The following is a 27,920-nucleotide window of genomic DNA, read 5'->3' on the forward strand; positions in this document are numbered from 1 at the left end:
ATATGGTCCTGAGAGGCCAGCGAAATTAATCAGACTTCGGTGTTGGTGACGAACATCCAGATCTTGCAGACTATCCATATATGTATTTAACAGTTCCACTCACGTGGGTGCACTGCCCATGACGTATCGTGCTGGAGAACCTGCTTCTCGCTGGAAACCTACGTGCTCGCGGTGCTCTTCACTTTCAAAAAGAGCGTGTTCGCGTTCGCACGTACCGATTATATTTTGTGTTATTATTTATTACTTTTTATTTTAAATATTCTTACGTTTATTTTTGTAGTTTTTTACAAGTGAACAAAGTGCCTTAAAATGACAGTGAATAAAACAACTACAAATTCAAAAACTAAAAAAAAGAACTCAGTGTCAAATTCTACAAGTTCGACTTCTGTGGCAAGCACTTCCAAAACGACACAATCGACTTCGAAAACTTCGAAAGTGGTGGGCTCCAGTTCGACCTCGGTTGAGTATAAAAATCATGGGGAACTGTCCAAGACATCTTCAGCATCTAGTTTACAAATCTCCGATATTTCTCATCTACCGGTAAATGCAAATGTTGTTACCTACACCGTAACAGAAAGTCTTCCAACCGGAAGCGGAGAAAAAATCACAGTCTATGATGAATCTGGAGCTACCAGTACTGAATATCGCCACTTTGTAGCTCAAGATTCGACTAGCAAACAGTCATCAAATATCCAACAAATCAGTTCAACTCTAAACCGTTCCATGTCAAATATTTCCCAAGAATCTGGTTCTACATACACCGTCACTGAACCCAGAGAAGAACTAAAGTTAACATACAATAAAAACGATTCAGGATGGAACGGTAAGTTTATTTATGAGCAACCGGGTGGTAAAAATCAAGTCATAAGCCGTGATCATGGTACAGTTGTCGAACAATCCTCAAACTCAACTTCACACGAAGAACGTTCTTCTGTCATGAAAAGTTCCTCAAGTAGTTATGTAATTGAAGTAGTAGACGGGAAAGAGCGCATTGTCGATCAAAAACACCACGAATCGGGCAGTGCAAGCTCTCAAGTAAACGACGAACAACTGTCGACGAAGACAGGTACCAACATTCCCACAGAAGTGCATTATAAGCAAGGGGCTAAAGACATTTCCACCAAGTACGATTCCGCGCTTCCAGAATACCAGAAGCCCAAAACTAAAAGCTCTGAAGCTTTTAGAGAGATTCACCAAGTGGGAGATGCTGTGTCATCTTCGTCTTACTCCGTTCAAGATGACACAGCTGCTATTCTTGACAAAACTTTTACCGTAGATAAAACAGATAAGTCTAGTAAAACGAAGAAAGGAAAAACTACGACAGATTCTCGGGATTTTTACGGACAAACTGCTACAAGTAGCAGTGACGTCAAAACTGGTAAAAACTCAAGAAGTGAAATAGGGGGCCTTACAACCACCACCACAACAACATACTATGACTCAAAAGGCAACATTATTAAAACAGAAACAGATGTTGATAATGCCCCCAATATCGAAACCCTCAGCACGACCTCAACAGATTCAAGAAAGACTTACGTCATCGACAAAAAAAACAGTTGCTACGGTGAAAGTATCAGCGATTCACTGACCGACGTATCAAATGTGAAAACAACTCAAGATACTTTTTTTGATCGGAGTAAAAAATCCTCAAAGAATGTGCTCACCACCGACACCCTCAGTGAAGATTCCAAATCTTTTCTCGTCGACAAAAATGTGAAAACAACTCAAGATAATTTTTTTGACCGGACTAATAAATCTTCCAAGGATGTGCTTGCCACCGACACGCTCCGTGAAGATGCTAAATCTTATCTCGTCGACGAAAATTATTCAAACATTTCGAAAACTCGAAATGCCCAAATGTCCAGTGACACGAAAAATTTTTATGGCCACGGGATCGATTCCTCATCAACCGTCGTAAAAAACGTTTACGACAACAAAGCTGTTCAAAATACAATTGGTACCAAAGGAAGAGTAATAAAGGATAACACAATCGATTCGACCGATGTAATTTACTCGAACGACCGTAATTATGGTAAAACGGGGTGGAACGGGAAATTTGTTTATGAAACAAAGAAGGAAGAACCGAAGAAGCGATCTCCATCACCGACAAAGCGAACTCCATCACCGACAAAACCGGGGAAAAAACCGAGCGATGATAAAAAAACGCAGAAACATCAACAAAGTCCGAAAGGAAAACCTACAAGAAGTACCGAGGATTTTTTATCGACTGAAATCAATGAAAACATCAATCAGTTTACCGACATTGATAGCAAGAATATCAGTGTTTTGACGTCGGAATCAACAGTACGAGACGTGGTTGATCAATCCAGTTCTTCTTTTACGGATGTAAAAGATTTTGTTGACACCACAAAGTCTTACATTGTTAAAGATTCAACTTCTTTACCAACAAGACGCCCAAAAGGACCCAAAGACACCGTTTCGTCCGATTTTTACGCCGACAAACGCTCCAGTGTTGATTTCAAAGATTCAAAAACTGTAGTAAACACGGAAATAATCACAGAGAGTTTCACCTCGCTGGATTCAGCGCATGTAATTAACGACAAATTGGTAACAAGTGATTCAAAATCGTCCACCAGTTTGATAACAGATTCGAAGACTTTTGTTGACAATAAGAGCACAGTTGACTACAAAATTGGTTCCTCCAGTGACACTTTTAAAACTATTGAAAATAAATTCGTGACTGATAAAGCTGGTCCTAGTAAAGTTTTGTTGAGCAAAACTTCAAAAGACGTGATTGATGTTGAGAGTGATACGAAGAGAATCGAGAGCATGACAGTGACAAAAGAAGCAGATTCGACCATCAAGAGTTTCGTGGATAAGAAAGAAACTGTGGAGTTTTTGACGACCACCGATGTAAAGGATGTTAGGGATGTCAAGACGCAGAAGACTGAAGACACAGTTCATAAGACGCACATTAAGGAAGATATTGTTGATATCAAAACTATTGTAAGTGAACTCACAATCAAATTTTAACGAAACTAATTTTTTCGTTTTTAGGATGAAGTAGAGAATATTACAAATATTAAGCGGTTCAGTGACAATAAGGTCATCAATGTTGTGAAGACCATTAAAGTACCCCAAGGACCAGCCCCAGTGAAAATACCCAACAAGGAGCAATGTATTTGTGAACTATGTACTTGTGGGTAAGTTTGATCAGAATTTTTTCTTTATTTAAGAGAAATTTAACACTTTTCGAACATCTGCACGGGTCAATTAATGTATTCATCTTTTCTTTGGATTACTTCTGTAATTTGCGGGCACTACATAATGAGAAAGCCAATGTAGCAGAATTCCTCCACAATGAATAATTAATGCCGAATCTGTAAATGAAAATGATTGTTTGGCTAATGACTTTCACCTTGACTTTTGTAGTTCAAAAAATGAACATTTCCATGAAGCTACAGCTTCCATAACAATACTTTCAACATTAAATCATTGATTGAACAATATGCCGGCAAATTAAAGATTTTATGCGAGTACAGCACATGTGCTTAACTTTCATCGATTAGTTAAGGTCGCGGGTATATTTTTTAACAACTTTATACAACTGTTCATTACTTCAAGCTAAATTTTAACCGGCTAGCATAGGCATAGACCATAATAAAAATCCTCGAACCGCATAATAGTTTCCACACAGTTTGTTAATGACAAAACACCTTCAAAGAAACTACGGCATGACATCATCGGTCGAAATACGTTTTGCTGCATTGGGAATAAACCTGTTTAGCAACTTAAATGTGTGGGCAATATTTTATCCTTCTTCCTTCGGCAAATGGTTTTTGACAGTATTTTTTCCGATAGACGGCATCTTTGAGGATACAACTAAGAAGTTTCGTGAAAGAAAATGAAATGAAATTAATGCACTGCTAAAAATAACGTCGGTCAAAATTTGTTCTACAAATATTTATTTAAAAAATTACAGAAGCAACAGACTCCCGGTCACAATGTGACGAATATAGAAATGTAAAAAATCAAAATAAGTGTACTTATTTCAACAAAAATTAACCGAGCAAGGTTATTGTTTGACCTTACAATTCCCTGTAACTTTCAAAGAAAAAAAAAACACTTACTGAGCGCAAAGTTTGGGTTAAATTCTGTTCTTTTTGGACACTGAACCCTACGTGACGTTACGAACTTAATCCTAATTGGGACAAGTTAATCATAAAATTTCCGATGTAAAAAAATGTACGACAACTGAAGAAAGTTTATTCCAAACATTACACGTAATGTGTTCACTTACATGGTTGAAAAAGCAATTATTAGTTACAACAAATGTTTATATTTCGCGGAACTAAACAAATATAAACATTGTTTTTACTGTCACCCTCATTATTTTTTGTCAAGCTTTCCACAACGGTTATCGCTAAAATTGCTATCACCATATTATCGAACTTGCCAAAAGAATAATAAATTGCTAATGGCAACAAAAAACAGCCAACAGTTTAAACTGTCTTATTAATATTATTCTTTGTGGTTTTTAGAGTTTATCAAACTTTGGAATGATTCACAAACCGAAGTCAATGACGAAAAGTTGCTAAGCTGGCATCGGTTTTACTGGGTAGTATGAAGCAACTTCGATTCGCAATGCTACAAAGTGTAACATTTTGACGGCAATAACATTACCTAAATTATAAAGTTGAACTTTTCATTAGTGAATTCAAACAAATCCCGGTAAAATCGCTATGACGTGCGAAGTCCAGGTCAATCAGCTAATAAATTTTATATTTTTTTTATATTTTTATATCGCCAGAGAAAAATAAACAAATTTCATTGCGGAGACTGTAGTTTTCACTTTCACAATTAAATTTAAATTCATGTATTCTGCATGAAATGTTTTTTATTGAAATATTTGTTTATTACTGAGATTTCTCTAACGTCAGACAAAAAAAAGCTCTTGATAAATTCTAAAACCGCGGATTCATACTTTTCAATGTACAAATTCCAAATTTTGAGAATATTAAAACACTCAATTCAACAGTTTTTTCTGTTTTTGGCCATGATAAGATTGATTAGAGATTAATAAAAATGTAATTTAATTTTCTCTCATGTTTTTTACTGATCTAAAGGTCTAAGAATGACAATTTATAAAAAATCTAGTTTTAAATTTTGGTTATTTGATATAATGTACACATTACCCTACAAATTTAACCTAAAATCGACTTCCTCATTTTAAAAATAGCTATAAAAAATTATTGACCGTTTACACCAAGTTAACTTTTAACTTAAGACTTCAATTTAGTAGAACACTTATAGGACAATACGCAAATGCAAATTAAAATGCAGTAGCATTCTGCAATCCTTTCACAGCTAATAAATTATTGTATTCACTGATTTAACGCAAATGTACCAAAAAATCGCTAAGTGAAAAGTCAGAAATTGGCTGTACGGAGAATATTAACTGTTATCAGTATTGAAGGAGGTAAAACACTCTGACAAGGCCAAGAGATCCCCAGTTTTGTTTTTTGCAATTAATGTTTTAGAAAAGTTTTTATTTGTCATAATAAATTGTCATAATTGGTTTAATAAAGATAAAAAAATAAAAAGTTTTGCTCGAGTTGGTACTAACCCTCATTTTAACACAACTTTGTCCTAAAAATAGGCATTTCAATTTTGTTCCGTATTGTTCTAAACGTTGTTAAATCCAAGAAATTTTAATGGCAAAAATACCTTTAAAGTAATAGTAGGAACAATAAGAACATGAAAGAAAGTTCCATTATGACCATAAAATTTGATTTTGTAAACACTTTCTTAAGATAAGAATCTTAATTTCTACAATATGTTTAATGCTGAAGATGAGTCATCCATTCAATCGGGAACAAGCGACCATTTAATTAAGATTACTGTTCATCTCTATAACGAGACAGGCGTTCCATCTTTTGGTCAAGAAATAACTGTAGAACGAACCCGAAGTGCAGTATCACATATTGCACAGAAATTCCATAATGTTAAAAAACCGATGAAACTCAACTAGTCATACATTGCCGGAGTGTAGGTTTATTTTACAACTATGCATTTTCATTCTAACAAAGGTAATGAAATTGTTGTTACACAGTGGAACACTTAGATTTAGAGAATGAAAAATTTTACAGATCACAGTTGAGCGCCCGCTTGTTTATCGACGTGAAACTTGTGGGTGCTACAGTGGGTTCTGAATAATCCCTGCATACACGTTTTGGTCAAAAACGTGGGTATGCAACGCCTGATATGCAAATGGGCTGCCTACTACACCCAAAAAGTAGAAATTTGAAACAACAGGAAATACAGAAATGAAAGAGCCGGTCCAGGTCCGTTATTTTCAGAGAAACTTTCTAAAAAACACCAAACTTGTAAAAACAAAAAGAGGACGGCCCTTTTCACGTCTTTCATAAAAAGCTGAATTTTCTTCCAAACTACCAAACCCACTAGAAAGTTCTTTTCTCATCTTAACACTATTTCACATTTAAGGTGTCGACACTAGACATTGCGTGTGATTCAAGTACCATTAAACACGTTATTTCCTATTATATTTACCTCTAATTAATAACATAATAATAAGTCGAAGTAAACACAGTTTTGTGTTTAAGCATCATTACTTAAATACTGACATTACGTTCCAATATGAGAATATCCAAGTACATTGCAATCTTCAATTTTAACGCTAATTTGGCGAGTTCCTCTGATTAGAGAAACCAATTGAAACACCAATTGAGTTAATAAACGGATGACGTAATGGTCAATTTTCTGAAATAAATTCGTACTTCTAACACGATGCTATGTAAGACATTTTTTATGTGTAGGTATAGTGATAAATCATTATCTCTAAAGCACCTATCTAAATACGTCTAAGTACATAAAACTTTTTTAAAATCTGAGTGCCTCTACAAACCACTTAAATCGATAAGCGGTTGCAGAATTAATTTTAAGCAATAGTCACAAGGTTTTACCAAAATGTCACATCCTGATTTGAATTTTAAATGACCTATTGTTGAGCGCGACGATTTCTACCATTTGAGAAACTGAAAATTACCTATCGCCTACAAATGGAGAAATTAGAAGTGGAACAGATTCTACGATTCTAAAGAAAGAAACAAAGTATGCTATAAATGCAGGGATTATTTCTTATTGTTACGTGTAAGATCTACATTCTCTAAATCCTAGCTACAGAGCTCTAGGATGATATTCATTCCTGGCACGTAAAGTCACGACAGCAATAAATAAACGAATTCATCGGAGAGAGTTGATATTGGTAAAACCCTTGTATTTCTTGCACTGCCATGTACGGTGTTGTTTTCTGTTCAGATATTTTTTAGAAGGCCGGTCGAGGATAAGTAGGAGTCTGTTTCAATGGCCTACTTCCAGCTCTTGGAATGAGTTATAATCTCTTTTAAATTTATATAACGATTCAGCACTGTCACTTTTGTCTGGTGAAATGATGAAATGCAATCGTGCAATTATTACGCAACAAGGTCTATGTCTTCTCTTTTGTCACAATTTCCTCAGCTTAATTTTGACAATGAAAGATTTGAGGAGGATGTGACCTATCAGTTTTTATGGAACTGACCTTACTCACCTTTTATGTAAAAATAAACGTCTGCCACAACAAAAATGTACATTAAAGATAAGTTGAAATTGATAGTTTACATTTTATGGTGTAAACAAAATTGAAAAAATTCTAGCACAGCTGTACAAATATGTATCTTAGAAATATACAATTTTTTGCATACACGTAATCAGAACCAGGAAGAGTTTCATTTTAGTTGTTCCGTCCTGTGAAATGACGTGATTTCAGACTGTTTGACTAAAATTTTAATAGCTATGTACTCATTTACACAACGACGGGAGTGTAAATAGATTTCAAAAGAACTTGCACGTAAGCTAGATTTTCCAATCATTGATGAGGATAATAGCGCTTACGACATGCGATCGAGAGCCTTAATTTTTGTGTGAACCTTTAATGAAGACCGGTTTCTTTGTTGCTTTTTTATAAGTGAGAAATTAAGAGGATATTAAGAAAACACAAAATTTGGACTAAATACCGGAAACTGGCGTGTGAACAATTATAGATTCATGTATAAAAGAATGGATGTGTAAATTCAGTACAATTATGTGCGAGCTTTATGTAAACTATTATCGTTAATGCAGGTAAAATGTAACCTTGTACTGTAATTATAAAGTAATTTTATGACGAATGCTGCATTTGCTACCTACACCCATGGTGATATTGCTAATTTTTCTGTATTTCTATGAAAGCCTGTAGACATAATTTTACATTAAAACGGAAGTAAAAAAAGTAATAATTTGGGTTATTCGGGTTTAGTAAATTGCTGTTTTTTTAGACCTGTAACATGAGGGTTTTGTTGCAAAAACACGTGAAATATTACATAATTTTAGCCTATTCCTAATTCAGTACATATTTACTTTTCAAACTTGATAGAATTTTTTAAACAGGAAACATCTATCGTCATAAAGAAAATATTTAAGTTTTGTTACACCTCTATGTAGCGGATGTAGATCCAATTATTATTTATATTGTGACCACAAATTGGGCATTAAAATAATGTCACGTTGGCCGAAAAATCAAAAGTCTCGCTTGTAACAATAACAATTTTATTGTGCACTATGAACACTCTCGTACTTCACAATTACAACACTTTTCAGGATTTCCAAATACTAGACTATCTACAATCCTATCGCTACTCCCCTATATACAGATATTCCCCTACTACTAGCCTAATGCTGGAGCGCTGCGAGAATATTCGGGAGTTCCGCCTATGACTCAGCGACCTTCTAGAAACGGCGATTCTCGAAACGCACGGAACATTCCAGCGCTGGTGCTCGAAGCTTCCAGAATCTTCTCGTAACACTGCCCCCCTCTTAGTTCTGATCGTCCCGATCAGACCAAACACCTGATTCTCCGTGATATTTACAAAGTCTATTTAGATGAACCACTTTCATCTTTGAACGGGCGCTGCGTTGGATCCGATACACCACGTCGTTGATCCTCTTGATCACCTTATACGGTCCCTCCCATGTAGGTGTCAACTTCGGAGATAGGCCCTTCTTTCGCCGAGGGTTGAATAACCACACCAAGTCTCCTTCGTTGAATCCTTCATGATTAGCCGTCACATTATATCTGGACCGCATTCTGTCACTAGCCATTTTGATCCTCTGCCTCACAAGGTGGTGTGTATCCAGTAGGGTCTCTCTCAGGTTGTCGACGAATTCCGGTACTCCCTTTCGTTCCGCCCCAGGCGAACCAAGCAGAAGATCACAAGGGAGACGCAGCTCTCTTCCAAAGATAATCTTCGCTGGTGTTTCTCCCGTGGTTTCATGAATGGCAGCTCTGTAGGCCATCATAAACAAGGGCAGTCGACGATCCCAATCCCTCTGGTGCTCTTCCACCACCTTGGACAGATGTTCCTCCATCGTCTGATTGAATCTCTCGACCATGCCGTCGGATTGCGGGTGCAAGGGTGTGGTTCGAGTCTTCCTAATTCCCAGCAGCTTACACATCTCTTGAAAAACGCCAGACTCAAAATTCCTTCCTTGATCGGAATGCATTTCGAGTGGAACTCCAAACCTGCTGAAGAAATTATCCACTAGGACTCGAGCTACTGTTGTGGCTTCTTGGTTGGGAAGGGCATACGCTTCCGGCCATTTACTGAAATAATCCTGCACAACCAAGATGTACTTGTTGCCGTCATCAGTTTTTGGAAATGGCCCGGCCACATCGAGAGCGATTCTCTCGAACGGGGCTCCCACGTTGTATTGTTTCATGCCTCCTCTAGTTCGCGTTCGAGGTCCCTTGCTCGCCCCACAAACTGAACATCTCCTACACCATCGTTCGACATCTTCCCGGCAGCCAACCCAGTAATACCGCTGCCTAATCTTACTTAAGGTTTTGTTCACTCCGAAGTGAGCGCCTGATGTTCCGTCATGGACCTCTTTGAGTACTTGGGGGACTCTATTCTTGGGCACTAGTAACTGGGAGGTTACTTTCTTCCCGTCTGCGCTTTCCCAAGCCCTTTTCAGTACCCCATTTTCCACTCGCAGTGAGTCCCACTGCGCCCACATCGCCTTCAACCCTGGACTCTTTTCCGAGACATCTTCCCAACGCGGCCTTCCATTATCCGCTTCCTTCCACTCCAGCAGTGGCCCAATTTCCTGGTCTGCTTGTTGATCCTTCCGAAGATTCTCCGTAGTCCAGTCATCATCACAACCGATAACCATCCTGTTTACCGGCAATGGCCCTTCAATCTTCGCGCACTGCTTGCAATCCTTGCAAGGTCTTCTAGAGAGAGCGTCAGCGTTATTGTGTTGCTTTCCTGGTCGATGTTTGATTTTGAAGTGGTATTGCTGCAGCCGCTCAATCCACCTAGCCACTTGTCCTTCGGCGTCTTTCATCTGTAGTAACCACGTAAGGGCAGCATGATCAGTCCTTATCAAGAACTCGTGGCCAAACAAGTATTTGTGGAAATGTTCTACAGATTTTACAACGGCCAGCAATTCCTTTCTTGTAGCGCAGTAATTTCTCTCTTGCTTGCTCAACACTTTGCTGTAATACTCGATCACTCTCTCTTCTCCATCCTGCACCTGCGATAACACCGCTCCAATGCCGATGTTGCTGGCATCTGTGTCCAAGACGAACTTTCCATGAGTCCTGGGGTAGCTCAAAATCGGGCTAGTGCACAAAGCTAACTTCAGTCGCTTGAAACTGCTTTCGCAGTCTGATGTCCAGTTGAATGATGCCTTTGCTTCCGTTAGTTTGTGCAGAGGTGCAGCAATGTTGGCGAAACCTTCTACAAACCGCCGATAATACGTGCAAAGTCCAATAAAACTTCTCACATCGTGCTTGTCCTTGGGTCTGGGCCATTCCTTAATCGCCTGAATCTTATCTTCACAGGTCTTGATTCCTTCAGATGACACCGTATGCCCCAGAAACTCCACTTTCTTCCGAAATAGATGGCACTTTTTCGGATTAAGTTTCAAATTGGCACCCCTAAACCGGTCTACCACTTCTTGAAGGTTCTTCAGGTGTTCATCGAAGTTTTTACCCATGACCATAACGTCGTCTAAATAAACCAGACAAGTTTTCCACGTCAATCCACGCAACACACATTCCATTAGTCTTTCGAATGTAGCGGGTGCGTTGCAAAGCCCAAAAGGCATAACCGTAAAGTGGTACAGGCCACTTCCCGTGGAAAACGCTGTCTTCTCCTTGTCTTCGGGATGAAGTCCCACTTGCCAATATCCACTCTTCAGGTCTAAGGTTGAGAACCACGTCGACCCTGACAGAGTTGTGAGAGTGTCGTCAATCCGGGGTAATGGAAAACTGTCTTTCTTGGTAACATCGTTGAGTTTTCGGTAATCCACACAGAATCTTGTACTACCGTCTTTCTTGGTTACGAGCACAACCGGCGAAGACCAAGGACTGTTGGATTCTTCAATAATCCCTTCTTCTTGCATGGATTTTACCAACTGTTCGGCCTGCTCTTGCTTCGCCCACGGTAACCTTCTCGGTGCCTGTCTGATGGGTTGATGGTCGCCCGTATTGATTCTGTGTTGAACGATGTTCGTCCTTCCTAATGGTTCATTCTCAACGGCGAACACGTCCTTATTCTTCTTGATGAAAGCCTGTGCTTTAAGGGCCTCTTCTTCAGAAAGGTCACTCGTGTCTACCTCCAGCTTTAACTTTTTCACGGTCTTCACGTTTTTCTTTGATGGCTGTGCGTCACTTATTCTGGAGATCGGAACACACACAGCAACTAGATCGCCCTTCCTGATCGTGACTGGAGTAGGGTTGATATTCGCCACCCGCACAGGTATTTCTTTCGTCACTTTTACTAGTGTCTTTCCAACAAGAATTGGTTTTGTCATGTCTCTAGTCGGTTCAATCATTCCAACGCAGCTCCCAAAGTTACTTCCTAAACGCACACTTATCACTTTCTCGCTGTTCCCATCCACACAAGTATTTTCACAGGCGAACACTTTCACTCCATCTTCTTTTACTTCTGGGGTCGATAACACAAAGCTTTCGGTTCCAATCCTGAGGATCTTCTCGTTGTGATTAAAGGAAATCCCATGTCGTCCAATAACATCCATTCCCAGGATCATCTCATCCTCAATTCCTGCCACCAGCACCCGATGCCGAAACTTCATACCTCCCAACTGGACCGTGACCTCTGCTTCGGCACTTACTGTGGCGACATCTCCCGTGACTGTTTTTAAAATAGCACTCGTTGTTTCCAGAGATGTCCTGTTGTCCAACATGTCCTTTCTCACAAGGGAAACCATGGCTCCGGTGTCGACCGTCATCTTCACTTTTCTCCCATTCACACTTCCTTCAATTATCAAACTCTCAAAATTCCTCTTCAAACGCATAACGGAAATAACTTTGGGGCTTGTGCTCTCCCCAGCCAGTGTGTGCCCCTTGACACTGCTGGGCTTTAGTTTTCCGACTGCTGAGGACGTGACTGGAGACCGTTCTGGTCGTTCCTAAGAACAACCCTACAGTCACGTTTAAAATGGCCTGGTTTTCCGCAACGATAGCAGGTCTGGCTAGTTCGCTGCTTCAGTGCCATCCGTAGCTCCCTGTTTTCCTTGAGGATGTCGTTTAGTTCGGCTTTCGTGACGGAAGCGGTAGGTGCTGCCTCTTCTTCGTCAATACCCACACCTCGAATTCGTCGGTAATCGGGGACATTCACAGAGCTCTTGAAAACGGCTTCCACCTCTAGAGCGCGCACCAGAGCTTCTTTTGCGGAGTGATAGCTACCCAGTCGGACGGTTCTTTGTATTTCTGGATCTCGAATCCCTTGCAGGAACGTATCCACAGCTAGTTGTTCCACAAAATTCGCCGGAGCCGAAGGGTAGGCGAGCAAAACAAGGCGCTTGACACTTGCCTCAAATTCCTGCAGAGACTCTCCAGTTCTCTGCCGCCGCGTCTTGAGCTCTGAGACGTATACTTGCTGCAGGTGTTGGTTTCCAAATCTGGCCTCTAACGCTGCCATCAGCTGGTCGTACCGCTCTTTGTCTCGACCTGGAATTGTCTCTAGCAGGTCCAGAGCCGCCCCTCTCAAGGAAACTATCAGAAATGAGGACTTTTCTTCTTCCGACCATCCATTTTGTTTGGCCGCCACTTCAAATTGCAGCTTGTAATTGTCCAGTGAGGTCGACCCATCGTAAGTCGGAGGTTTCATTTCTTTCGTTGTGGTCAGGCCTGTCCTATTTGGAACTTGACGTCTTAAGCGCAGTAACTCGTCTTCCACTTGCTGTTTAAATCGCTCCAGATCTTTGACTTCTTCTTTGACGCCTCGTAGTTCCTCCTTGACGCCTCCTATGCACTCTTCTACTTCTTCTCTGACGCCTAGTAGTTCCTCCTTAACGCCTCCTATGCACTCTTCTACCTCTTTTTGAATTTCATCGACCTTAGCCATAACCGTTACGTTCATGTTTTGTTCCATGTTTTTAAGCTGGTTCAAGATTGCTGCATTCTCTGTTTGTCTTCTTTCTTCTTCCTCTAATTTTTCTTTTCGCCTTCTTTCTTCTTCCTCTAATTTTTCTTTTCGTCTTCTTTCTTCTTCTTCCAGTTTTTCATTTTGTCTTCTTTCTTCTTCTTCCAGTTTTTCATTTTGTCTTCTTTCTTCTTCTTTTTGTCTTCTTTCTTCTAAATTCGTAATCAACTTTTGTTGTGTGTCCATTTTCGCCATCATCGAAGCCATCAATTCTTGCAGCGCCTCCATTTCTGCGGCTTGCTGTCTGGTTTGAACAGGCATAAAAATTGTCCACAATCAAGTAACAATGTCACAGTCCGGTAATGTCACGAATTTTCCGATCGAAAATTCCAGAATTTTCTCGATCACAATGCTGGACGGGATCCCACTTTCTGACACCAGTTGTCACGTTGGCCGAAAAATCAAAAGTCTCGCTTGTAACAATAACAATTTTATTGTGCACTATGAACACTCTCGTACTTCACAATTACAACACTTTTCAGGATTTCCAAATACTAGACTATCTACAATCCTATCGCTACTCCCCTATATACAGATATTCCCCTACTACTAGCCTAATGCTGGAGCGCTGCGAGAATATTCGGGAGTTCCGCCTATGACTCAGCGACCTTCTAGAAACGGCGATTCTCGAAACGCACGGAACATTCCAGCGCTGGTGCTCGAAGCTTCCAGAATCTTCTCGTAACAATAACATAAATATAAAATAAGATTTTACTATTTTAAACTGCTAAAACCTATCATTCTATCTGCATATTGTTGAGAATTTGAGAAGTGGTTTCAATGTGATCATCCATTTTTATTTAAATTTAGTTTTCCTAAAATTTAGAAGGCAGTTTATGATCTATAACAATTCCATTTTTGAAATTATATAACAGCGCGACGATCTAAAATTAATTTTTTCTATTTCGCGTTCATAATGAAGATATTTCGATACGCGTTTGAGCGTATTTCGGTATCGTAAAAGACCAATCCCGTGCCAATATTTCCAGGAGCATATATTTTTCTTAGGTTTGCAGCAGACAAACCGTCAACCTGCCGTCAACGTTGACAATTTAGATTTTGGTTTTAATAAACCATGATAAATCGATCAATACATCATTATTTCTTGTTGTTCTTGGCTTAATAATTCATCGAAGAAAAACTCTTTGGATGCAAGAGATCCATCATGATCATGATCAACATCTTCGCTCTCTTGGCTCCCTTGCGCTCCGGTAACCTCAATACGTCACACCTGTCAAACTGACTGAAATTGGATTTGGCTACTTCGAATTTTTTTCCCGAACATTTTGCAAATGCCAACTACCCTAAAATTCCCTAGATTTCGAAATCAAGTTTTATCGTTTAAAATAAGGCGAAATAGAAAAAATAGCGTATGATACTTGTTCATCATGCATTTTGCCGCACTTACTACTTTATGACACTCCTCGCTGCGCTCGTCGTGCCCTAAAAACGTTCATTATGAAACGCGTTTCATAATATACTATTGTGTATCTTTTTTGAAAGTTGGTCTTTGTGATCTAAACAAAGTATCTACTATGGTGGACACTTAATCTTGAACCGAATTGTCATTTGATTGTTATAATTTCTAAACCGGGCTTTACGGAGGACGTTTGTTCATAATTAAACTTTTAATTTTTGACTCGGTTGTCATATAACATTTTAGGAATAATAAAAAACCACTCAGCTCCAAAACTTTTTGCTCATGACCAAGTGTTGTAGCGCAAAACCAAATCCCGCTTCCTTTAAATCGGTTGTCCCAAGCAAAAACACAGTATCTGCTTTTTAATAAATTTTTCACTGGATCATAAAATAACTTGATGATTTAAACTCTACACCAACTTATAATTTATCTTAAGATTTTTAAATGACATAAAATTAAATGACAAGTGCAGTGTTAAAATCATTTGTGAAGGTATTTTAAATGTCATTTCCAAGTCCAGTGAAAAATTTATTAAAAAGCAGATTCTGTGTTTTTGCTTGGGGCAGCCGAAATAGTCAAAATATTTCAGGAAAACGAAAATTACGACAACAATAGTATAATTTGACCACCAACTTTGATGTGAATTTTTACATTCACAAAAAACAGTTCTTTTTACACTAATTTTTAATAAATTGAATTTGAGCAGTGTAAAGTTAGGAACTTGTCGCCACGAATGTTTTATGTGGGCTATCTATAGATCTTAACATTTTTTAGAGTACCAGAACCACGTCACGTAGTAAATTATTCAACATTTCAGAAGCTACTTTATACACAGTTTACAACGGAAGTGCTAAATTTTTCAAAACATGCATGCCTACATTTTAATATCAAGATCAATCTGTTCTGATATTTCAAAACTTTCTAATTAGCGATTATGTAAATGTGTTATATAAATTAATTATAACTTTTACAGTATTTAGAGTAAATAGAGGTCTGTGTACCTATTTAAAGAATTCCTTTATAAAAAAATCATAATTTAACTAATTTATTTAAATTGAAATGTACATCTAGGCGCCTACATTGTATTATTACTAACTGTGTACTATCTAATTAAAATTCATTGCTAATGATTTACAATACTACGTGACTAAATTTGTAATCACAACCAAATTTTTAGTCACACAACGTATAAGAATTTAGGGTGTGAATAAACTCATATTAAATACTAAAACCAAAGTCAGCATATTAATTAAATTACTTAGTAAACGAAAGCTCGAGATAAAACACACATGCAGAGATCATTCCAAAGTCATTTTTTGTTCCAAGAACTTTCTAACAACCACGTATAGAAAATAATCCAACCTACACCTACTGCCAACTGCATGATTCACCACGGCCATAATTTATCATAAAATTTCACCACGTTTAAAACAATAAATTTCATATTATCTATTATTTACACACTCAACTTTGCTACTATTAAAAAAACGAGTAAAATAGTGCTCATCTTAGGGGTGTTATCCACTTTGAAACAGACATGTGTTGTTATCGTATTCCTGCTATTGTCATGCTTTTTCAAGGCATAATTATTATTTGTTGTTCATTTTTTCCTGGAATAAATGCATTATGCTTGAGAACGCGGTACAATAAAGAAACGAGATAAAACAAGCATTGTACGATTTTCTCACATGGGATTCTCCCATTAAGGTGAAGTAGGTCCTAAGTGTGTCGGCCTTTTGAAAGCGAAAGTGTAACACTTACCTAAGTTAAGTTTATTTTTAGTATACCTTGGTCGAATTTCTTATTGATCAAACAAAACGCAACAAAATCTGTAAATATGTATTTATTATAAAATGATGTTATAATTGAATTTAAATTGGAGGGGTACCAATACGTACCATACCAGCCAAGGAAACACTTTGTACAGTTTTATGGATCTTCATTCAGTTGTTTGTATTATGAGAAATTCTCAACGTTATCTGAATTGACCTCAACTTATTACGGCTTCTTCATCACCCTGAACATGTAAAGAAAAATCGCTTATTATCCAAACATCTTTCACGTTTCACCTTGATACATTAATTCATCAGTTGCAGAGAATACATTATCCTAATAACTATTATTATAAAAAACAAATGAGAACAAATCGATAATATTAGAATTCAATTGCTAATTTTACCGCTGCACTGTCCAGAAACAAACGTTATCTGCTCCAAATCACTTCACTTATTAAGCTATTATAATTCATTTAAGGGTTGCCCTATTCCTGCTTTGTAATCTTCTTGAATATTTAGATTAGGGTGGTAAATTCGCCATTTGTTGCGGTAAGTCCGCTTTCTAGGGCACAGAGTCAGTCCTGTTCGGTTGTTTTATTAGTGCTGACGCTCTGCGTCGCGAGGTCGGACGTCGTTCGTTGTTTTCTCTTTACAGCTGAATTATTTCATATGACGGAATGTATTTAATATACGGTTTGAAGAAATCTTAAAAGGTGAAATAGTTGCACTAGTATTCTAACAATTTTATACCAAATTAGGTAGTTTAAATTTCGCCTTCGTTAATGAACAATTAGCTCAAACAAATTTAAATAAAACGTGAAAGTTGTATGATGTTTGTAAGTAGTTTAGCATAACTAAAGTGAGATTCATCTTTTTTATGAATTTAATTCTTAAAAATACTCTTCGGAAATTAGCCAAGGGAATTAAGCGGTAAGAGAATGTTTTAATATTTATTCACTGTAGCCTAGAACTGAACCGTGTAGGTGGAAAAAGAATGAATTTATCAAGCGAATTGGAAGGACACTTTCCATACAATATGAATATTTTATCAAGACAGAAGCGTCACGTAAAAGTGATGAGTTTTAATCGATTGTTATCAAATACTTTCCATGTAAAGTTACAAGCGATTTTTTCGTTACAATTTTCAGTTCTCAGTCGTACATATTACCCTTGTTTTAATAAACTTTTAAATGCACTTATAAACCCTTTTCTCCCTTTCGAATTATTTATTTACAAAGCGATTTGTAACTACAGTGTAACTACTCACTAAAAATATTCACCGCACATTTGTCAATACGATAATTACAAAAGATCGCATCAAATGTTAATGGTCAGCCAACACTTTAAATAGGTACAAATCAATACACCCCAACCAAGACAGCGTTTTTGTTTAGTAAGTATATCGTAGTGAAGTAGGGAATAAAATTAGACGCTGACTGTTCATTAATTAAGATTTATCGATTTAACATCAAATATTAAAATAACTGGATTTTTTTTTAAATTTTGTCTAGGAAGTGTTGTCAACTTATCATTACAAACATCATAAACCTTTTTTCAATTTCGATACACATGCAATAGTCATTAAATGGACACACGAAAATAAGGAATTATAGATTAATATTTATTGAATAAACAAAATATTTTGTGTTCAACAGGCGTCTTCAAGAAATAAATATTTTTCTGTTATAGGATATCTGTTGTCGAATATTTCGTTATTGATTATTATTTATTGGATTTTTTCCTTGCATTTGTTATTTAGTTGATAATATGCTTTCCCCTTTAAAATTACGCGTTACGAGGGAGACTTTATATATTTTTTTACATGTTGGCAGCACTGCTGTCTACCAAATATGACTTTTTTTTCATAGCATGAACACTTCACCTTACTCGAATATATTTTCAAAGCTACATAAACATAAAATTGACCTCACAGCATACGTACTTGCCCCATATTCATTTATTTCTATTTTTTCAGACGTCATTCATGTCCGCATAATCCAGAAGACTACAACGACCACCTCCACCTAGATGGCCCCTTTCTTGGTCAACCTAAAGATGAATACAATGCTACCAGAGGTGAACGGGCCCCTATCATTATCCCGAAGGATAATTTAAAGCCTGAGGGAGACTTTGCGAAACGTCAGCCTGAAAAATGGGCTCCCGGAGAACGAGCTCCTGTTAAAATACCTCAAGATCATCTGAAACCAGAAGGTGACTTTGAAAAGAGACGTCCAGAGGAATGGCGTCCGGGAGATCGTGCTCCGATTAAAAAACCGCAAGATAATCTTCGACCAGAAGGTGAATTTGAACGGCATAAACCTGATGAGTGGAGGCCAGGAGACAGGGCGCCTGTTAAGAAACCTCAAGATCATTTGAAGCCTGAGGGTGAATTTGAAAAGCGACGCTCCGAGCCGTGGCAACCTGGAGATCGCGCTCCTGTTAAAAAACCCCAGGATAATCTTCGGCCTGAGGGTGATTTTGAAAAACGTAAACCTGAGGAATGGAGACCGGGAGATAGAGCGCCTGTGAAAAAACCTCAAGATAACCTCCGACCTGAGGGTGACTTTGAAAAGAGAACACCCGAAAAGTGGTCTCCAGGTGAAAGAGCACCTGTAAAAAAACCTGAAGATAACCTTAGACCCGAAGGTGATTTTGAGAAACGCAGACCGGAGGAATGGAGACCAGGAGATAGAGCGCCGGTTAAAAAACCTGAAGACAATCTTAGACCTGAAGGTGAATTTGAAAAACGTAAACCAGACGAATGGAGACCTGGTGATAGAGCACCTATTAAGAAACCTCAAGATAATCTTAAACCAGAGGGTGACTTTACAAAACGAAAACCTGAAGATTGGAAACCTGGTGAGCGGTCACCAGTTAAGAAACCCGTGGATAATCTAAAACCGGAAGGAGAGTTTGAAATTCCTGAACCGGAGCAGTGGAAACCTGCTGAGCGACCGATCGCAAAGCGACCACAAGATAATTTGAAACCGGAAGGCGAATTCACAGGAACTAGAACTATTATTGAAGATTATCGGGTGATTCGGGGAGAACGAGCAGACATCAAACGACACGAAGACAATATTACCATAGGAGGTGAATTTATAGGTAAATATAAATAAATATATTGTAGATAATAAATTACCAATAAACTTGATATTTCAGATGAGACTACCAGTAAGACTGACTTCTGTGGCGAGTTGGTGCCTCGAGTTAGTCCAATTAGACGCAACACCTGGACTAAAGTTGAAGGAGAATTTATTTCGGACACCACAAGTAAATCAGAATTTGTTGATTACAGTACTGTGGTTGAAAGGACAACATTGGTGAATAAAAGACGCGATAATCTTACTGTTGAAGGCGAGATGACGTTTGATACTTCATCTACCGTTGAATATACAGAGAAAACTCCAGATATCCAACGACGTCGAAGAACGTGGACTAAGGATGACGTAGATAAATTCTACTCGACTCAAAGTACCGAAACCACAACAACATCTCAAGAAGTTTACAAACAATTTGATAACAAATACGTGCAACAGACGGCTATCATACATCAAGACAATCTCAGAACTACAGGAGCATTTGAAGGAACTCCCAAGTCGCGAGAAGACTATGTCCCTAAACTCGCTGAGCGACCACAACAGAAGAAACCTGTTGACAATTTAAGACCTGAAGGCGATTTCGAAAGGCCGGAAAAACCGAAATATAAGTCAACAGAGCGCCCGAAAGCAAAACGACCTGAGGACAACTTGCGACCTGAAGGAGATTTCGAGCGCCCAACACCAACTAAAATTACTCCAGGGGAACGTAGGTCTCCTATCAAGCATCATGATAATTTACGTCCTGAAGGAGACTTTGAACGTCCAGAGAGACCTGAATATCGTCCAGCTGAACGTCCGAAACAGAAACGCCCTGAAGACAATTTACGTCCTGAAGGAGATTTTGAACGTCCAATACCAACGAAAATTACTCCAGGCGAACGTAGAAGTCCTATCAAACATCATGATAATTTGCGTCCTGAAGGCGACTTTGAGCGTCCTGAAAAGGCTGAATATCGTCCTGGGGATCGTCCAAAGCCAAAACGTCCAGAAGACAATCTTCGTCCTGAAGGAGATTTTGAGCGCCCAACACCAACAAAAATTACTCCAGGGGAACGTAGGTCTCCTATTAAGCATCATGATAATTTACATCCTGAAGGAGACTTTGAACGTCCAGAGAGACCTGAATATCGTCCAGCTGAACGTCCGAAACAGAAACGCCCCGAAGACAATCTACGTCCTGAAGGAGATTTTGAACGTCCAACACCAACGAAAATTACTCCAGGCGAACGTAGAACTCCTATCAAACATCATGATAATTTGCGTCCTGAAGGCGACTTTGAGCGTCCTGAAAAGCCTGAATATCGTCCTGGTGATCGTCCGAAGCCAAAACGTCCAGAAGACAATCTTCGTCCTGAAGGGGATTTTGAACGCCCAACACCAACAAAAATTGGTCCTGGAGAACGCAGATCTCCTATTAAGCAGCGTGACAACTTGCGGCCTGAAGGTGATTTCGAACGCCCAGAAAAGCCTGAATATCGTCCTGGCGAAAGACCAAAACAAAAACGCCCTGAAGATAATTTGCGACCGGAAGGAGATTTTGAACGTCCAGAAAGACCTGAATATCGTCCTGCTGAACGTCCGAAACAAAAACGTCCTGAAGACAATCTCCGTCCTGAAGGAGATTTTGAACGTCCATCGCCAACAAAAGTGGGTCCTGGTGAACGAAGGACTCCTATCAAACATCATGACAATTTGCGTCCTGAAGGAGATTTCGAACGCCCTGAAAAGCCTGAATATCGTCCTGCTGAACGTCCGAAACAGAAGCGCCCTGAAGACAATCTACGTCCTGAAGGAGATTTTGAACGCCCAACACCAACAAAAGTGGGTCCTGGGGAGCGTAGGTCTCCAATTAAACACCAGGACAACTTGAAACCTGAAGGTGACTTCGAACGCCCAGAAAGACCTGAATATCGTCCAGCTGAACGTCCGAAACCGAAACGTCCTGAAGACAATCTTCGACCTGAAGGAGATTTTGAACGCCCAACACCTACAAAAGTCGGTCCTGGAGAGCGCAGATCGCCCATTAAGCATCATGATAATTTGCGTCCTGAAGGTGATTTTGAACGTCCAGAGAAACCTGAATATCGCCCTGGTGAAAGACCAAAACAGAAACGACCTGAAGATAACCTTCGACCTGAAGGAGAATTTGAACGACCAACTCCAACTAAAGTGGGACCGGGAGAACGCAGAACTCCTATTAAGCATGACGATAATTTAAGGCCGGAAGGTGATTTTGAACGTCCAGAAAAGCCTGAGTACCGTCCTGCAGAACGTCCGAAACAAAAGCGTCCTGAAGATAATCTTCGGCCTGAGGGCGATTTTGAACGCCCAACACCAACAAAAGTGGGTCCAGGTGAACGCAGAAGTCCTATTAAACATGGCGATAATCTTCGCCCAGAAGGCGACTTTGAACGTCCAGAGAAACCAGAATATCGTCCCGCTGAACGTCCAACTCCAAAACGCCCTGAAGACAATCTTCGTCCTGAAGGAGACTTTGAACGTCCAACACCAACAAAAGTGGGTCCCGGCGAACGCAGAACTCCTATCAAGCACCATGACAACCTTCGTCCAGAAGGTGACTTTGAACGTCCAGAAAAACCTGAATTTCGACCCGCAGAACGTCCACAGCCAAAACGGCCTGAGGATAATTTACGTCCTGAAGGAGACTTTGAACGTCCAACACCCACTAAAGTAGGACCATGCGAGCGTAGAACTCCCATAAAACACGACGATAACTTAAGACCTGAAGGTGATTTTGAACGTCCTGAAAAACCTGAATATAGACCTGCGGAAAGGCCAAAGCCAAAACGTCCTGAAGATAATCTTAGACCAGAAGGAGATTTTGAAAGACCGACTCCAACGTCTGTAGGTCCAGCAGAACGAAGAACACCCATCAAACATGGAGATAACTTAAGACCAGAAGGTGATTTTGAACGTCCAGAGAAACCTGAATATCGTCCTGCGGAACGACCCAAGCAAAAACGTCCTGAGGACAATCTTCGTTCTGAAGGAGACTTTGAACGACCAACACCAACAAAAGTGGGTCCAAGTGAACGCAGAACTCCTATCAAGCACGATGACAATCTTCGTCCAGAAGGTGACTTCGAGCGCCCTGAAAAACCACAGTATCGACCAGCAGAACGCCCTAAACAGAAACGTCCAGAGGATAATTTACGTCCTGAAGGCGACTTCGAACGTCCAACGCCCACTAAAGTAGGATCAGGGGAACGCAGGACTCCAATTAAACCTGACGATAATTTGAGACCAGAAGGGGACTTCGAACGTCCAGAAAAACCACAATACCGACCAGCAGAACGCCCACAGCCGAAAAGACCAGAAGATAATCTTCGACCGGAAGGCGATTTCGAGCGTCCCACTCCCACCAAGGTTGGTCCTGCTGAACGGAGAACACCTATTAAACATGGCGATAATCTCCGTCCAGAAGGTGATTTCGAACGTCCGGAAAAACCAGAATATAGACCCGCAGAACGTCCTAAACAGAAACGTCCCGAGGACAATCTTCGTCCGGAGGGTGATTTTGAACGTCCTACTCCGACTAAAGTAGGACCAGGAGAACGAAGAAGTCCAATCAAACATGACGACAATTTAAGACCTGAAGGTGACTTCGAACGTCCAGAGAAGCTAGAGTATCGTCCAGGAGAACGTCCACAACCAAAACGACCTGAAGATAATCTTCATCCAGAAGGCGATTTCGAGCGTCCTACTCCCACTAAGGTTGGTCCTGCTGAACGTAGAACGCCCATTAAACACGGCGATAATCTTCGTCCAGAAGGTGAATTTGAACGTCCTGAGAAACCAGAATACAGACCAGCAGAGCGTCCTAAGCAGAAGCGTCCAGAGGATAATCTTCGACCTGAGGGAGACTTTGAACGACCTACTTCAACTAAGGTTGGACCGGGAGAACGCAGAAGTCCAATCAAACATGCCGACAATTTAAGACCTGAAGGTGACTTCGATCGTCCGGAAAAATCAGAATTCAGACCAGCAGAACGTCCTAAGCAGAAACGACCCGAGGATAATTTACGCCCTGAGGGTGATTTTGAACGTCCTGCTCCAGTTAAAGTTGGACCAGGAGAACGCAGAAGTCCCATTAAACATGACGACAATTTACGACCAGAAGGTGACTTCGAACGTCCAGAGAAACCAGGATATCGTCCAGCAGAACGTCCGCAACCGAAAAGACCGGAAGACAATCTTCGTCCTGAAGGGGAATTTGAGCGACCGACTCCTACCAAAGTGGGTCCAGGCGAACGTAGAACTCCTATTAAGCATGACGATAATTTAAGACCAGAAGGTGACTTCGCAAGACCGGAAAAAACAGAATATCGTCCTGCTGAACGTCCGCAACAAAAGCGACCTGAAGATAACCTTAGACCTGAAGGTGAGTTCGAGAGACCATCACCTACCAAAGTTAGACCAGCTGAACGAAGAACACCTATTAAACACGACGACAATCTTCGTCCAGAAGGCGACTTTGAGCGCCCTGAAAAACCAGGATATAAACCGGCTGAGCGACCAAAGGCTAAAAAGCCAGAAGATAATCTTAAACCAGAAGGAGAATTTGAAAGACCAGAACTCAAAGAAGTGGGACCCTGTGAATTACGAAGACCTATTAAGCATGAAGACAATTTGAGGCAAGAAGGTTCTATGATCATTACTAGAAAAGACGATTATAACGTTACAAAGGGCGAACGAGTCGATATAATAAAACATGAAGACAACTTACGCTTGGAAGGTCAATGGGACATACGAAGGAGAGACGATTTTGCCCAAACAACAGTAGTAGATCGTGTAGATGTCATAAAACGCCAAGACAATTTACGAATGGAAGGAGAATTTACTGATACTCGTACAAGAGACGACTTCAAAGTGGTTAAAGGCGATCGGTACCAAACAGTCATCCGTCAAGACAATCTTAGAACAGAAGGAGATTTTACAGACAGCAGGACAAGTGATGAATATTCCGTCACCAAAGGCGAACGAGCTGAAATTATCACCAGAAAGGACAATCTTAGAATGGAAGGAGAGTTTAATGAATACCGTAAACGAGATGAGTTCAACACGAAAGTTATCGAAAAAGTTGAAGTTATTCGCCATGAAGATAACTTAAGACTTGAAGGTGACTTTGATCGTCCAACACCCACTAAAGTTGGCCCCGGGGAACGCAGAACACCCATCAAACATGATGACAATTTGAAACCAGAAGGCGATTTTGAACGTCCAGAAAAACCAGGATATCGTCCCGCAGAACGTCCTAAACAGAAACGTCCAGAAGACAATCTACGTCCCGAGGGAGAGTTTGAGCGTCCTACACCAACCAAGGTGGGTCCTGGAGAACGAAGAACTCCGATAAGACACGCGGATAATCTTCATCCCGAAGGCGACTTTGACCGTCCTACACCAGCTCAAGTGGGGCCTGGGGAACGAAGAACTCCTATAAGACACGCGGACAACCTTCATCCAGAAGGAGATTTCGATCGTCCTACACCAACTCATGTGGGCCCTGGAGAACGAAGAACTCCGATAAGACATGCGGATAACCTTCATCCAGAAGGAGATTTTGATCGTCCTACACCAGCTCATGTGGGTCCTGGAGAACGAAGAACTCCCATACGACACGCAGACAACCTTCACCCCGAAGGCGACTTCGAACGTCCAGACAAGCCCAAATACCAATCGGCTGAAAGACCAACACCCAAAAAACCACAAGATAACCTGAAACCAGAAGGTGGTTTCGATCGCCCGGCACCTTCTCCATTTGGTCCTGGAGAAAGGCGTACTCCGATTAGACATGGTGACAATCTGCGTCCTGAAGGTGATTTTATTCGACCTGAGAAAACAGTGTATGCACCAGGTGAACGCCCCACGCCCAAGAAACCACAAGACAATCTCAAACCAGAAGGCGATTTTGTTAAGCGTACACCCGCACAAGTTGGACCTGGAGAACGTCGTACTCCTATCAGACATGGAGATAATCTACACCCTGAAGGTGATTTCGAACGACCAGAAAAACCGAAATATTCGCCTGGTGAGAGACCTACTATGAAGAAGCCTCAAGATAACTTGAAACCGGAAGGTGATTTTGAAACACCAACTCGACCACAATATCAACCAGGTGATAGAGCTCCTGTCGTCAAACATCCAGATAATCTCAAGCCTGAAGGACAGTTCAATGGTACGCCGAGAAGTCGCGATGATTTCAAACCCACACGTGGTGAACATGCGCCTGTAAAGAAGCCTCAAGATAACTTAAAAGTCGTTGGAAAATTCCAGGATTCGACGGTGCAAAAATCAGAGTTTGTGGTAACGCGAGGAGAACGCGCAGAAATAAAGAAACATGTCGATTCCCTTACAATTGGTGATGGCAAAACGGAATATGTAACTACAACAAAACAGACGTTCGAAACAACGCCGAAGAAACAATCTCCAGTGAGTCCTACAGGAAATGCCGTGATCAATAAGAGACGGCACACTGAATCACATTTCACTCTTGGCAGTGATACCTCAGTCATGCAAACTACTAATCAAAGTAACTACAACACGTACACCAGAAAGGTGGACCGAAAAGAAGTCACCGATGATAGAAAAGTCAAGACCACTGCCAACAAAACATCCAATGTTTCCACGGACAGTAAGACTCTGGCTGATGGAAGTATTGTTACCACCACTCGTACAACGACACGAACCACAGCAGGAGTACAACAAACCGACCAAGCTCAACATGCTAGCCAAGTTCAACAATCGCGTCAAGAAGTCACTTCCGCAAGTAAACAAATCCAGAAGTCATCCTCACAGACTCATGTGCAACAAAGCAACCACATTGAAAACCATGCCGTGAGGAACGTGCAGAATGTTACCAATGTTACAAACGTCTCGAGCCATCAAGACATTGTTAACAAGCAACATTCTGAAAAGCATATTTCACAATCCACACATCATCGAAAGAACGTCATGAGGTCAGCTGAAGAAATTAACAATCAAATTTTACATCGCAAAGGTCTGCACACTTCCACTGAAGCTCTACATGCCACAAGTTCAGCAGCTTTGGATATGCGTAAATCCATCTGTAATCTCCACGATCAAGGCCATGTTGCACAAAATAGTGAAAGACGTAGCTTGAGTTCAATCCACAGATCTACACAAGAAAATAATATGATGAATCGTCGTAATCAACAATCTGCAACTACATACCAGATTATTGAGCGACCGCAGAAGATTGTCAGAAAGGATAATCTTTCAGTAGGAGGGCACTTTTATGGACAATCCGAAGCAAGATCGTATGGAGAGTTTACAAAAGAACAGAATATCCAGAGAGTGGAAAGAGTATCCAGACGCTCTAACATATCAAATATCAGTTTAGGAGACTCCAAGTCAACAATCGTTACATCTTATAAAAAGGAGTATATGCCACGTAATGTAGGACCATGCCCTGCTGTATTGATTGACTTGCCAAAAGGTCCTTTCAAACATACTAGAGATACAAAATCTCACAAATTTTATGCTCCAGTTACTAAGTAGAATATGTCAAACTATTTACGGACTGTTGAAACTAACATTCTAACATTGTGATATTGAACGTCATTGTTATTAATACATTTTTGTTAATAATTATATTTTTATAGAGGTAGAGGTAAACGATTTGTGAAAGCTTAGGTCTGGGTTTTATATGCTTGGGATTTTTTTCAGTTTAATACTTGCCTTATAAATATACCTATTTTTATATAAGAAGCTTAGGAAAGCTTGTAAGACTATAAAACCCAATAAAATGTAGATTATATTTTATTTGTATTTTTTTGCAACTTTCCGTTTGTTTTCCTTCATTTCGTTTTCGTTATATTACTTTTGATTTAACATTTTTTAAAATGATGGATTGTTACTCCAACCTCTTTTCACTAAAGTGAAGCGAGTATCTGGGGATGAATGTGTAAATTTGTACTGAGCAACGACAGATAAGTAAATAACTTATCTGTTTGGATTGCAAAAGTTGTGAATAATGCAAATAAATTTATTTTACTACTAAAATGACTTTTTTTTTATTTATTTTTTGTAGTATGCAATACATATTACATTCTTGTGTTACATAATTATTTGA

General features: G+C 39.9%; 1 protein-coding gene across 1 annotated transcript; it reads left to right on the forward strand.

Moving 5' to 3' along the window:
* The first annotated feature begins 146 nt into the window (after positions 1-146).
* On the forward strand, positions 147-27,605 carry Sdb (SAXO downstream of blistered). Its single transcript, XM_088049815.1, has 4 exons — positions 147-2,967; positions 3,019-3,164; positions 18,682-19,811; positions 19,869-27,605. The coding sequence occupies exons 1-4, from the start codon at positions 310-312 to the stop codon at positions 27,344-27,346; spliced, it is 11,412 nt and encodes a 3,803-aa protein (XP_087905941.1). The 5' UTR covers positions 147-309; the 3' UTR covers positions 27,347-27,605.
* Positions 27,606-27,920: the final 315 nt, after the last annotated feature.

The sequence above is a fragment of the Gnatocerus cornutus genome, chromosome 1 (genome assembly GCF_029298725.1).
Source record: "Gnatocerus cornutus isolate USDA-ARS CGAHR chromosome 1, icGnaCorn1.1, whole genome shotgun sequence".
NCBI classification, from domain to species: domain Eukaryota; kingdom Metazoa; phylum Arthropoda; class Insecta; order Coleoptera; family Tenebrionidae; genus Gnatocerus; species Gnatocerus cornutus.

Coding starts and splice junctions, on each gene's coding strand:
- Sdb (XM_088049815.1), top strand. CDS start 310: ATGACAGTGAATAAAACAACTACAAATTCAAAAACTAAAAAAAAGAAC. Junction 2,968..3,018: donor TTGTTGATATCAAAACTATT/GTAAGTGAACTC, acceptor TTTCGTTTTTAG/GATGAAGTAGAGAATATTAC. Junction 3,165..18,681: donor TGTGAACTATGTACTTGTGG/GTAAGTTTGATC, acceptor CTATTTTTTCAG/ACGTCATTCATGTCCGCATA.